The sequence below is a fragment of the Falco naumanni genome, chromosome 7 (assembly GCF_017639655.2).
Source record: "Falco naumanni isolate bFalNau1 chromosome 7, bFalNau1.pat, whole genome shotgun sequence".
NCBI classification, from domain to species: Eukaryota; Metazoa; Chordata; class Aves; order Falconiformes; family Falconidae; genus Falco; species Falco naumanni.
The window spans coordinates 63,786,810-63,799,549 of NC_054060.1; the positions used below are offsets into that span (position 1 = coordinate 63,786,810).

The window sequence follows — 12,740 nt, forward strand, 5'->3', positions numbered from 1 at the left end:
AAAATGGAGCCTCGCTCCGCCCCGCCCGCCGGGGTGCGTTCCATCTGCCCCCCGCCGCTGCCTGTCTCTCGCCCGAGCCGACCGGGGGCTAGCGGGAAGCGGGGGAGCGGCGCTCTGCACTCGCCTCCGCCCCTCTCTATACGCTCTGCCGCCTCGTTAGCGGCCTCCCCCCCGCAGTGCCGGCAGTTTTCCGCTAGGTGGCGCGGTGCCGGCGCCTAGCCCCCGGCGGGGGACGCCGCTCGACGCTCTAGCGCGCCGGGCGCGCTCTATTGCCCGGGAGGGCGGAGCGCGCCCCCGCGCAGGCGCCGTGGGCCGCACGCGCCGCCGCCGCGGCCTGTGGAAGCGCCGCGGTCCGCTCCCGCAGCCCCGCCATGTACCCGGCCTGGGGCTTGTACGGGGCGGCGGGGCACTACCCGCCGCCGCCGACCTCCATCCCGCCCCCGCCGCTGCCCATCCCTCCCCCCAGCGTGCCGCCTCCCGCCGTCCCGCCGATGCCGCTCCCCAGCTACCCGCCGCCGGGCCCCCGCGCCCCCACCCGCCGCTACCGCCGCCGCCCCGCCGCCGCCGCCCGCCGGTACCTCGGGGTTCCTGAGCCTGCAGGAGCAGCACCTGGCGCAGCTGCAGCAGCTCCAGCAGATGCACCAGAAGCAGCTACAGTCCGTGCTGCTGGGGCCGCCGCCGCCGCCGGGGCCGCCCCCTCCGGGGCTGCCGCCGCCGCCGCTGCCCGGCTCCTTCACCGACTGGCAGCAGCCGCCGCCGCCCGTGCCGCCGCCGGTCCGCAGCTACCAGAAGCAGTTCGCCCACCGCGAGCCGCCGCCGCCGACCCGCAAGCCGCCCGCCGCCGCCCGGGAGCGCGACGGCCAGGAACCGCCGGGCGGCCACGGCGACTGGGGCGAGCCGGTGCCCTCCTCGCCGGTGCCCATGGACATGGAGCTGTCCTCGCCGCCGCAGTCCCCGCAGCCCGCCGCCCAGCCCTACCTGCCCCCCGCCCAGGCCTACCTGCCGCCCCCGCAGGCGGAGCCCTACCCGCCCCCCGCCCAGCCGCCGTCGGCCCAGTCCCCGCCGCTCCAGCCGTACCTGTCCCGGGCGCAGGCCTCCCAGCCGCCCCCCTCCTTCTCCGAGCCCCCACCCTCCTACCTGGAGCCCCCGCCGGCCACCGCCTCCCAGCCCTACCTGCCGCCCCCTGCGCAGGGCTACATGGCGCACCCCCAGCCCTACCTGCTCCCCTCGCAGGCCTCCCCCTCGCCGGGGGCGCAGCCCGGCCTGGCCCCCTCCATCCCCCCCCCTGCCAAGCCGTCGCAGGCCCATTTCCCCCCGCCCCAGCCGTCCCTGCCCCTGCCCGCCGCTGCCCAGCCGGAGGCCGCGCAGGGCGCCGCCAAGGAGGCCGGTGGCGCCGAGCAGCCGGACCCCTCCACCATGACTCCCCAGGTAAGGCAGGGCCAGCCCCGCACTCACCGGGGCAGCGGTGGCCGCTGGGCCGGGGCCCGGTAAGGGCACCCCGCGGGTGCGCTCGGTCCACGTAATCCTGAAGGATTCAGTCTGCCTTGGAAGCCCGGGAGCGACATGGCTCTGGCCAGGCTCCCTAAATTCTTCTTTACCCCGTGGTGGTTGTCAGGATGTAACAAACTATCGTTTCTCCAGAGCGGATGAGTTGTTTAAGGGACAGTCTGACTCCTGGCTGAATTAAATTTAATTGTTTTTTTGAGGGAGTCTCTGTTAGTCTCTGGAGAATTGTTTTCCAGCGTACAGCGTGTGGGCAACCTGCACCAAACCTTTGTTGACTTCATCCAACCTGTTGTGAGATGCAGCACTCTGCTTAGCGCCCGCTGCGGGATGGGTGCTGCCTGTCTTCAGTGCTGCCTTCATTTAGTTTTCTCATGGGATTGTGTTTCAGTTGTCTGATTGATGTCAGAATCGTGACTTTTAATCTTGCCATACGTTGTTAAAGCTGCAAAAGTGTTCCTGTCACGGTACATTGTTGCCCGTCACTTAGACCTCTATGTTTTGTGCTACACGTGCTTGATCTTCTGGTCTAAAATTGTATGGGGCGTTGCAGGAAAATGTTCTGAAATGCTTTTGAGGTTAAAAATATTGTTCATGCTGTGTGCTTTTTGTGTACACTAGGGCCAAAATGCCTGCAAAATGTCGGCATGCTTCACTTCTTAAAGGTGGGCAGCTCCATTGAGCTTGACATTACTGTTCATGTGCATTGAGTTAGGGACAGGCCACTTGCTTGAGGTTAAGCATGCACAAGGAGACACATGTGGCGAGGTCCTCGGCTATGTATGCAGGTCAGGCAGATTGACTGAAGCTTTTGCATGGTTTTAGGGTCAGGTTGTAGAGATCCGGCTGCTGGAACAAAGCTGAAGTGCACACTTTGCATTGAGATTATTAAAGTTTTAAAAGACAACTTTTGGGTTTGGCAAATTGATCTTAGGATTTTGATTTGAAGCAAAGTTTGCAGATATCCTGAAGTCACTGACACTTTAAATTTGTTAATCGTTGTGACGCCTTTTTAACTGTATCCATTAAAATTCCATACCAATACCTGAGTATGTTTGGGAATATATAATAGTTAAGTTTGCACCATATAATTAATCACTGCCTAGCAAAGGGGTGCTTTCAGTTCATGAATTTAATTTTACAAAGGTTTTGGACAGAACTAGGTGATCTTTTACAGTGATAGCAATGGTGTTGTCTCTAAAATGACCGGTGTGCAACAAACCGATCTTACACATTGAGACGAGATACTGTTTTATTACAGATGCGCAGGTCTGGATGCTAACAAACCAAGCTAGCATACTGCTGTACAAAGTTACAGGCGTTATATACAAAATCTTATCACACTTGCCCTGCCAAGAAGGCAGGTCCATCTAGAGGATTGACTACACATTGGCATATCCATTACCTAACTTACTACTAGGTATGCTCGCTGAGGAAGGGTCTTTTAGGGAGCCTAGGTCTTTCCCTGAGGAGTGTGACTTCTAGTATTATAATGACGCTAATTCGCTTCTAGGGCAAGGCTAAAGACCATAAGAGCTCAGAGTTTAACATAAATAAGGTGGTCTAAGTGATGTGCATGGCTTACATCAGGAAGATAGCATGTTCTTTGTTTCTCCCAAAGCTGACTCGCTTGATTAGAAGCCCAGTCATTAGTTGTTCTTGATGACTCTGGGGGTCAGCTTGACGTAAACTCTGTGCACATGTAGTTAAGCACTAAATCAGAGTTCAAGAATTGAGGAGTTTTAGATGATAATGAGACTCATTAAATTTTTTAATGACAAAACCTTGAAAAATCAGGTGTAGAAAGTGATGTTAATTTGGTATTGAGGCCACTTGCTGACTTCTTAAATTACTGAACTTAAGGCTGAACAGTAAACTGTAATTCCTCCCCCCTGACGTAGCCTGCAATTTCATTAATGTTATTTAATTGTTCTAACCACTCTCTCCTTTCCAGAAGTCACAAGTAATGCATTATTGTGGTGTGCACATAGAAGCAGCAGAATACTGCTGAAGTTTATGTTGTCTGGTGTATGAGTGTTTATACAAACAACTTCTATCCTGACTAATTGGATTACTGTCATGCACAATTCAGTCTTAATGCAAAAGGAGTATGGTACTTTTGCTGATCATAAAATCATATAACAGATTGATACAATTTTGGCTGTCTTGGGCTGTAAAATAAGACAGGATTTGGAGCAACAAGTCCTTAAGCAACAGGAGTAGGAAAGCAAAGCATAGTGATGCTTTCTTGCTAATGGTCTTAAAATCCAAGTAGGGAAATACTGTAAGTTGCCATGTATAAGATCCTATTAAGACTTTGTTTAAACTGGTAATAGAAAACGATTCTTTCTATTCTCATCCCACAGTAACAGTGGCTGCAGCCAAATAGATCAGTGTTTTTCTCTTAACATAGACAATATTATGCAATTTGCCATGAGTTAGTGTTTTATTATTTCTCTTTCCTGTCTAAAAATAAGATACCACTCTTTGCCTTGACAATATTGTGAGTTTAGCATGGTTTCTTACATGGGTGTGCAGTTGGATTAATTTGCTGGATTCTTGTGTTTCTCTACAATCAGTTGCATCTTTTGTCAAGTCCTGATAAAAAACCTGTGGTATGCTCCATCTAATATTCGGGTGCTGAATGCTGCTGTTTATTTGCAGTAGTAAACAAGTGTGTGTGGGTGCCACTGTACCCATAAATATGCATTTATCTACATCTGTTGAAACTACCTTAGCTTTACCACATTACCCCTCAGGAGTCTGCTGCACTCTTTGAAATCCCCCCTTTGTTTTATAAAGGGTGCTAAGCCATTCTTTTGCCGTCTTTACCAGAAAAGGACCAAGTGTTCCCCAAAATAGGCATTATGTTATGGTCTAGGGTCACCTAAATTAATTTCAAAGTAGTCTTTTGGCACAGGCTCTGCGTTAATATTTCTAGTGGTATGTCCTGCGGTCAGGAGCTGATAGTTTTGGTTTCAGTGTTCCCTGTAGAATGCAGCAGGTGTAGTTTCTTGGACAGCCAAAGATGGAAAAATGCAAGTGTTGATGCTGCTGTGCTTCTTGGATTTAAGGATTGTAACTGGACTTGAAAAACAACAGTCATCGTGAGAAGATGAGCGCTCAAATAACTGAGCTTTTCACCATCAGGGGTTTTCTACACTAGCACTTCTGTTTTGCTCAGACTAAGCTGTAGAAATCTTCCTTTCCACTTTTCTTGTGCTTCTCAGATAGAACGTGCAATACATGTGTCACTGACTTCATCTGCTACAAACAGTAGGTGACAGGATGTTATCACAGCTCTTTGTGTGAACCCCTGGTCATATTACGGGTTTTGGCCCTTTGTCCAGTTGGTAGAATGAAGAGAAAAAAACAAGGATCTGCGGAGACAACAATTTTTTGGCAGTAGAACCAAGCACAGCATCCAACACTGTCATGGTAAATCCACCTTTTGAGAGGGATAATTGAATCAGCTTCTGTATAGCTGGGGATGTATACTCCTCCCTGGTGTTGAAAGTTGCACTTACTACAGCATGTTGTTGAAGGCTTCTGAGTGTGAATTCTGGAGTGTGGATGTGTATCTTCCACCCAGAGCCATGGCAGCTCTTCTGAGTCATATTCTTGTTAAAAAGATTCTTGGCAGGAATTGCTGCAGGATCAACATAAAGTCCAAGAAGCATAGCCTCTCCTTCCATTGACCTCATCTCCAAGTTACAGTTCTACAGAAGTACTTTTTTAAAAATACAGCTTTGTGTTTAATTGCGCCTGCTAGATTACTACCAGTAGAAAGCATCATTCCTTATTTGAGAGTAAAGTAGGCTTTTGGAGGAAGCGTGCGCTTCTTTTAAACCTGTTTTAAGATAGGCAGAATGGTTCAGTTTTGAGAAATCTCATCGGACAGTACCTACCGCTTTGTTATTGTCACACTTGTATTTTTAAATACCTGCATCTTTTCGATTCTTCTGTTTCTGAGTGGGCTTTATCTAGGTGTCTTTTCTGAATTGTGCATGCCTGGATGAGAGGGAAGAACAGAATATATGAAAGAAAAAGAGCAGTCACATTCTCGGAGGTAGTGGGGCTGACATGAGAGCACGAGAATGGTTGCACTAGGTCAGACCAAAAGTATGGTATTTTATCATTGTCTTTGACAGTGAATAAAAGCAGATGCTAAGAGAAGAACTTAAAAATCAAGTGTGTAGTGGTAGTTCCCTAAAATATAGGAGCTGCCTTAGCTGCAGTTGGTGTCATTTATTTTTAAAATCTGTAGACTTCTCTTCGATGAGCTTATGGAGCTGTGTCTTGGATCCACAAAACTGTAGCCCTTGCAGTGGTCTCTGACAGGGACTTTGGTAGCACAAGGCCATGTCAGGTGAACAGCTGCCGCCCACGTGTTTTAAATCTGTGTCCTGCTAGTCTGGTTTGATGCCTGGTATTTCTTGCATTGGGAGAGATACAGAACTGTCGGTTCCTGTTCAGGTCTTGTTAAGATGTACCACTTCTTAGGTGCTGAGATACATACCTTCAGTGTTTTGTTCTTTATGCTGGTAGCAGCTTACAGTGCTTTGAATCTACTGTCATCTGCCTGGAGTACTCTAATTCTAGCCTGAAATATTTAAAATTGAAAGCTTGGTCACTTCTTAAGTGAAAATTTTTTTGGGGTGCAACCATCTCTACTTACCTCTTCAGCTGTTCAATGAATAAGAATTAACGAGAATTCAGACAATAAATAAATAAATAAACAAAAAAATAAATAAAAAAAAATAATTGCTATATGCTGGGTTCTGATCGTGCTTTTCTCTGTCACAGGCTTCATTGAAATGTCTCCACCACAATTTCTCAGCTGTCATTTTTGCTCTACTTGATGTGCATTCTCTGTTTCATTCTTTCTTGTACATTTCCTCCTTTTTCTCTTTACTGCTCCCTTACTCATATTTATCCTACATTTTCCCTTCATTTTACCTAAGTTAGTCTTATTGTAAGTACCTATAGTTGTTAGGAATAAAAAGCACTAAAAGTATGGTACTTATCCCATATCTGTAGTAATTTGGTTTATTGTTGGCCATCTTTCTGCTTTTCATTATTGTTCTCTTTAGCTGTAAGCTTTTTGAGATAGGAAATAAATTCTGCTGTAGGTGCTGTGCCTTATGTAGTGGTTTCTGAATTTTGGTTTGTTCTTCTGACATCCATTGTAATACTGTCGATGATGAAGGGAGTTTTCCCTCAGATTTTAATACTTCTTTAGAGTATAATTCTAGTGACTATCATGAATTAATTTTCATGGTTTTTCCCATGAAACTTGTCTTAGAAAATTTCTGTCTATTGTAGGAACAGCAGCAATACTGGTACCAGCAGCACCTGCTTAGCCTGCAGCAAAGAGCAAAAGCCCATGCTCAGGGACAGCAGCAAATGAAAGGTCCAGTAGTGAAGGATTCATCTGAGCAGAGAGCAAAGTCTGAAGAAGGGAAAATGAGTGCTTCAGCTCAACAGTCTGAACCTCCTCCGCTTAATGAATCCCTGCCTCCAGCTTCCAAAGACGATGAGTCTTCTCTTACATCCACTGAAACCCAGGTAGGCTCTGTAAAGTGATGCCACTCCATTTGTTGTGCTAGATGGGACAAAGAAACAGGAAAATAATGCCATCAAATTGTCATGTATACTATGTAACAATAACAAAATATGGCAAAGCAATCTTAAAAGAACATTTGCTAAGGCTGCACCAATTAAAAAAAATAAAAATACACTCCTTGTATATAGACTTATATAGTCACCCACACATGCACCAAGTGAGTCCAAGCTTGACTCGCTTACAATTTCCCCAACATTGTCATCTTTATCTGTGAGATACACTTTGTGGTATCTAAGTGCAAAATCAAGTACTCGGTAGGTAGGGAATACTATCTTTAAGATACTGTTCCTTAATTCCTCTCTGGCAGTTTGTCAGTTCGGGCTCCCCTTCTCTCTGTGTTACAGTTTGTCTGAAAGCCAAGAACTCTTCATGCAGTATTTTTGTCAGCATGCTTAATTACAGTATATAATGGATGGAGATCATAATCAAAGTTTGAACAGATTGCTGTAGGGTAGTAAATTGACCTGCAGCATGTGCTCCACGTTAACCTAAGGTGTGTGGGTTCCTACCAAGTGGCAAAAATAATGCACTCAGAGTTACTTTACCTCATCACAAAAAAGCAATGTTGTCTCATTATGCTGTGAGCACCAGATGACAGATTTGTATTAATCTCTTTCCTGTAGGTAGTTTCTGTATGTATGAATACCCTAATTGCTATCAACCTAACCTTTAGATTAGACTATTCACATTCAGAATAAACGATATAAACATCAGCCTTCCAGAAGCTGTGGGTGGCCAGAACACTGAAATACGGAGTGATAAAATAACGAACACTGAGAAAGTTCTGGTGAAGCGGGTAGTGGCCAAGCGTGTTTCTCTTTTGACAGAAGGAGCTTTCTTTTATTTATAGTATTTGCCTTTTTCTCTAGCTCAATATTGAACCTCCTGATGACCCTGAGGAAGATTTGAGATTACAGCAACTGCAAGCAGCAGCAGCTCAGTGGCAGCAGCATCCCCATCACCGGGTTGGATTTCAGTATCAGAGAATAATGCAGAAACATGCCCAGCTGCAGCAGATAGTACAGCAGTATCAACAGATTATGCAACAGCCTCCACATTTACAGGTGAAACACTAAGGAATATACTTCCTGGGTGACCTAACACTCGTGATCTACTGAGAAACAAGTAGTTGAATAATTTCTCGTGGTTGTCTCGTTTGTCTAGCTACTTTTTCTGCTTGGGTAGAAGTCTATATCCCTTTTTCCTACTGTCATTCAACTTCAGAATGAAAAAAGAATTGACAGATGGCAATGAAGCTTCAGTAGGATGAGAAATACACAATTTTACACTTGTAAGATTTTTCAGACGTACCCGGGTGTTACAGGAGCAAAGCTGAACACAATATTTAATTTACTCAGCTTTGAATGTTTTACTGCTGGTGAAACGGTTCAGAAGAAAGGTCAGATAAACAGATGATTCCATGGAGTAATTTGGTGGCTGCTTTTCTTTATAACACTGTGTAGTACAAAAATAAATATGTACAATGATAAGTAAACAGATGCCCAAAAAATGCAGTTAAAGTAATTTAAAAAATCACTGTCTTGTATTATTTTTGACTCAGATAATCAGTGAAATAAAGAGTCTTAATAACAAGTTCAGATAGTTGTATCAGTGTTGCAACCTTTAAGCTTTTAAGTAGAAGTTGATTTCTTTATTAGAGAATGGAGTCAGCTTTTTCTGGAGTGGGGGATTTTGTACATTAAGGATTTCTTTGTAGCTTGGGCTGTCTGCTTGTTTTTAAAAAAAAGTCTTAGAATTCCCTTGAATCCTAAAAATCTCAGACAAGATCAAGCCATGGATATTAAGACCTGTATCTACCTATAATGAAAGGGAGTACCTCCTTGAAAGAAGCTTCATTGTGCTAATAAGATGATCTGGCAAAGGCTCAGAGAAGAATAATTGCTGACAGTGAAGCAGCTCTGAGCAGGTTAATAGCAGAAACTGAAACCTTGAGAAATAGCCATGTACTGTATATATTGAAAGTGTGAAGAATGATTTGGGCTTTAGCCATTGTTATTGTCCAGTAATAATTCAGCTTGGAGCCCTTTGATTATAGCTTTCTTCAGCTGATCTGTCTGGAAAAAAAAAAAGCCTTTTGCACATAGAAGTCCTCTGGTCATAAAAATGTGTAAATTGTCACAATGAGTTTAGACATCACAGTTGGCGTTCGCTTTTGTTTCAGTGCAGCTCTTCCTCAAGCTTCTGCCCAAGTCAGAAATTGTGATAGCGCAAGTGATACTGAAATATGTGGCTCTGAAAATAACTAAGATGGTATTTTGAAGCAATTCTTGTATTATTGTTATTGCAGACAATGTCAGTGGACATGCAGCTGCGACATTATGAGGCACAGCAAAAACAGTTCCAGCAGCTTCATAAAGATTGGGAGCGATCAATGAACCAACAGTGGCAGCATCAGCTTCAAACCTACCCTCACAAAGACCAGCTTCAAGAGTATGAGAAACAGTGGAAAGCATGGGATGAACAGATGAAGGTGACTCAGTCCCACCTGCAGGAGAAAGTGAGCTCACTCCAAAATCTGAAGAACCAATATCCTGCAAATGTTTCGCTGCCACCTCCATTTGTTCCATATTCTCAAACCACTCAAGGTGGCATTCCTATTATGCCTCCAACTTTACCTTCAACTACACCTCCGTTGGTGCCCCCACCTCTCTCTTCTCAGTTACCCAACTCCTCTGCCCCTTCAGGATCCAGTTCTCAAAGCAGTCAATCTACTGAAACACCAAGGCCAGCTCTGCTTCCAACCCCTGGTACCTATGCATCAAAAATAGCAAGTTCAACTGTCTATTCATCTTACCATTCTCAAGTAGGTTCATCCTTTGGCTCTTCAGACCATGGAAAGTCTCAAGTTCATCTTGGTAAACAGAATATTTCATCTGAGCAAGGATGTGGGGATCTGAAAGGCACTTCTGCAGTGTCTTCAACACATGCACCTACCATGCAGGATAAGCCAGTGAGGTCGGGTGGATTGCTTCCAGATCCTCCCAGATCAGCTCGTTTTGAAGGCCCCAGAGGCCCTAGGTAAGGATGGTTTTGTTGATTTCTACATGTTCCAGGCTACAAGACGTTCAGTGGTATGTTAAGAAATGAAACCTATATCTTACTCTTAAATCTTTCTGAGGTCACTTGAAGTGTTTTGTCTTTGGTGAAGGTTTTGGTTTTAATGTATGTACACCATGCTCTGTATTTATCTTATTAAAGCAAGGATAGATAGGTGCCTTTCACCTGAGCATTATCAAGAGTAGAATGTTCCCCCCTGCCCCAGTAAAATGCTTGGGCACACCACACCATTTTCATTCCCAGAGACATAATATCCCTTTATGTGAAAATAGGAAAGCTCTTGTGAATATTTGATATGTCTTTGCTGTCCTTAGTTTGAAGATAACTCGCACTTGAAAGAGTGATCCTATATGAGAAGTGATCGAAATTCCCAGCATTTTCTCTGTGGTACTTGGAACACAGTTTAGGAAAATTTAAAGCAAAAATGTTGAAAGGTTGTTTTTTAAGGTGTTGCTATGTATGGTAGCACTTTAATGTGGGCATTCTGGAAGGCATTCAGGAAAGTATTCAGATGTATGAATGTACTAACGTAGCTGCTTACTGGCAATTTAGATGCTATTTATTTTTTAGAAATGACAAAAAGTACTCTGTAATCCAACATTTATTGCAGAAAGAAATGAAGGTTCAAAACTGTTCAGTACTTGAACTTCTAGTGTGAGAGAGTTCTGAGCTGTACACTTGTCCTACTCAATGCATTTTTCAAAGTGGCTGTTTGATAAGAGAGGTAGCGCTTGTCATAAGTACAAATCAGTGGTTTTCTACACATGTGGCATTACTCAGCATTGAAACAGTTACAAACAAGCGAGAAGGAAAGAATTGAAGATTTGAGCCTTAGGATCCTAGCATTGGGATTCTTTGCCACTTTTTCTTTTGCGTTACATCATGATGGTCTTTGTTTTGAACGTTGGTACCTTTAAGTTTTGGTAAGATATGGGATTTTTTTCTAATTTATATCTTCATTTTTATCAGGTGGATGGCCTGCTGTCTTAATGTAAAGCTACTATAAAAGCCAGTGTTCTGTGACTCTTATGCGGTTTTATACCTGCCACACGGTTTAATCCAACACCTTGGTTTTGGAGTGGTTTTCTTTCATACTTGCCGTGATATCAGGTTGCAAAACCACATCTGTTCTGTCCAGTCATTAGTTCAAGATGGGTTGATGTGATGCCTAGTGAATCAAAGAACAGTGGTGTTCTGTTCAATTGTTTCTATCCTTGCATACCCTGCTAAACTTTACAATCGTATCTTGGTATTTATTTCCCTTCTCTTTGCTTCCAAAGTTATTGTTCATGAATAATAATTCATTAATTGCTAGCAATGTCGATTATTTTTTTGTAACTTTGAATAATTTTCTACCACTTGGGTTTTTTTTTTTTAAAAAAAAGTGTTGTTTCTGGTGCTGGGGATTTGTTGGATGTACTGTTCTGAACAGACTGCTTTCATGATTTGCTAGTGCATGTCTTTTATGTGTACTGGTTTAGAGCTCAGTGATGTGTGATGATTGGCTATGAATAATCAAAAAACCTCTACAATGTGCACACAGGAGCTCTGGTTTTGAGCATACTTACAGTATTTAATTAACACTGTAACCTTTGTGCATTCCTATATTGTGATTGCTTGACCATTCTAGTGTTTTATCAAAGCTTTCCCAAAAATCTGTTTACTGTCTCTTCTTAATATAGTTAGTAGAAAAGAGAGTCCCAATAAATTTTTAACTGAACTTGAGATAAATTAAATATTTGTGGTTACCTGCTGCCATCCCAGCTAAAATGTCCCAGGTAATGACTAGAAATATGAAAAGACACACACCTTTCCCCTATTTTCAGCAATTTTCTCAAGAAACTCTAAAGAACTGTCTTGAACTAGTTTTCAGAATTTTGGGGATAAGTGTGTCTTACAGTATCTAACCTTTTACCTGCAGCTTCCCTGTAAAAGTTGATCCTTCGAATCTAATTTATCTTGCCACTATGCTTTTAATTTCTTCTTTTTTCTCTTCCTGTTCATCTTGACCTCCCTCTACCCCAAAAAAAGACAGTTAACTGTGTTAATTTACCAGGGCTATTAAAGCTGTTTGAGGTTGTATAAATTATTTGCCAAATTGCCTACTGAAACAGTAAATTCTACAAGTCAACTGCTGTTGGTAACTAGGCAGTAATGAATTAATATCCATAGAATTATAGAATAGTTTGAGTTGGAAGAGAGCTTTAAAGGTCATCTAGTCCCAACCCCTCTGCCATAAGCAGGGACATCTTCAATGAGATCAGGTTGCTCAGAGCCCCGTCCAGCCTGACCTTGAATGTTTCCAGGGATGGGGCATCTGCCTCCTCTCTGGGCAACCAGTTCCAGTGTTTCAGCACCCTCATGGTAAAAAATTTCTTCCTTATATCTAGTCTAAAACTAACCCTCTTTTATGTTCCAGCGCAACAGGCCTTACTAAAAAGTCTGTCCCTCTCTTTCTCATAAGCCCCCTTTATATCCATACTTCCATAAGTATTGGAAGGCTGCAATAAGGTCTCTCCAGAGCCGCCTCCTC

At 44.2% G+C, this 12,740-nt stretch overlaps 1 protein-coding gene across 7 annotated transcripts in view; it reads left to right on the forward strand.

Annotated features, from left to right (window-relative positions):
• The first annotated feature begins 317 nt into the window (after positions 1-317).
• Positions 318-12,740, forward strand: part of YLPM1 (YLP motif containing 1) — a 38,796-nt gene continuing 26,373 nt past the window's right edge. For 6 of the 7 annotated variants that reach the window (XR_005828822.1, XM_040600303.1, XM_040600305.1 and 3 more), the window contains exons 1-4: positions 318-1,428; positions 6,829-7,071; positions 7,999-8,193; positions 9,438-10,168. Coding sequence is in view for 6 of the 7 variants with exons in the window: in XM_040600303.1 (XP_040456237.1) it covers positions 637-1,428; positions 6,829-7,071; positions 7,999-8,193; positions 9,438-10,168 (1,961 nt within the window). In the remaining variant the exon portion in view is untranslated. The remainder of the gene's footprint in view (positions 1,429-6,828; positions 7,072-7,998; positions 8,194-9,437; positions 10,169-12,740) is intronic. The other variant, XM_040600308.1, reaches the window with a different exon arrangement.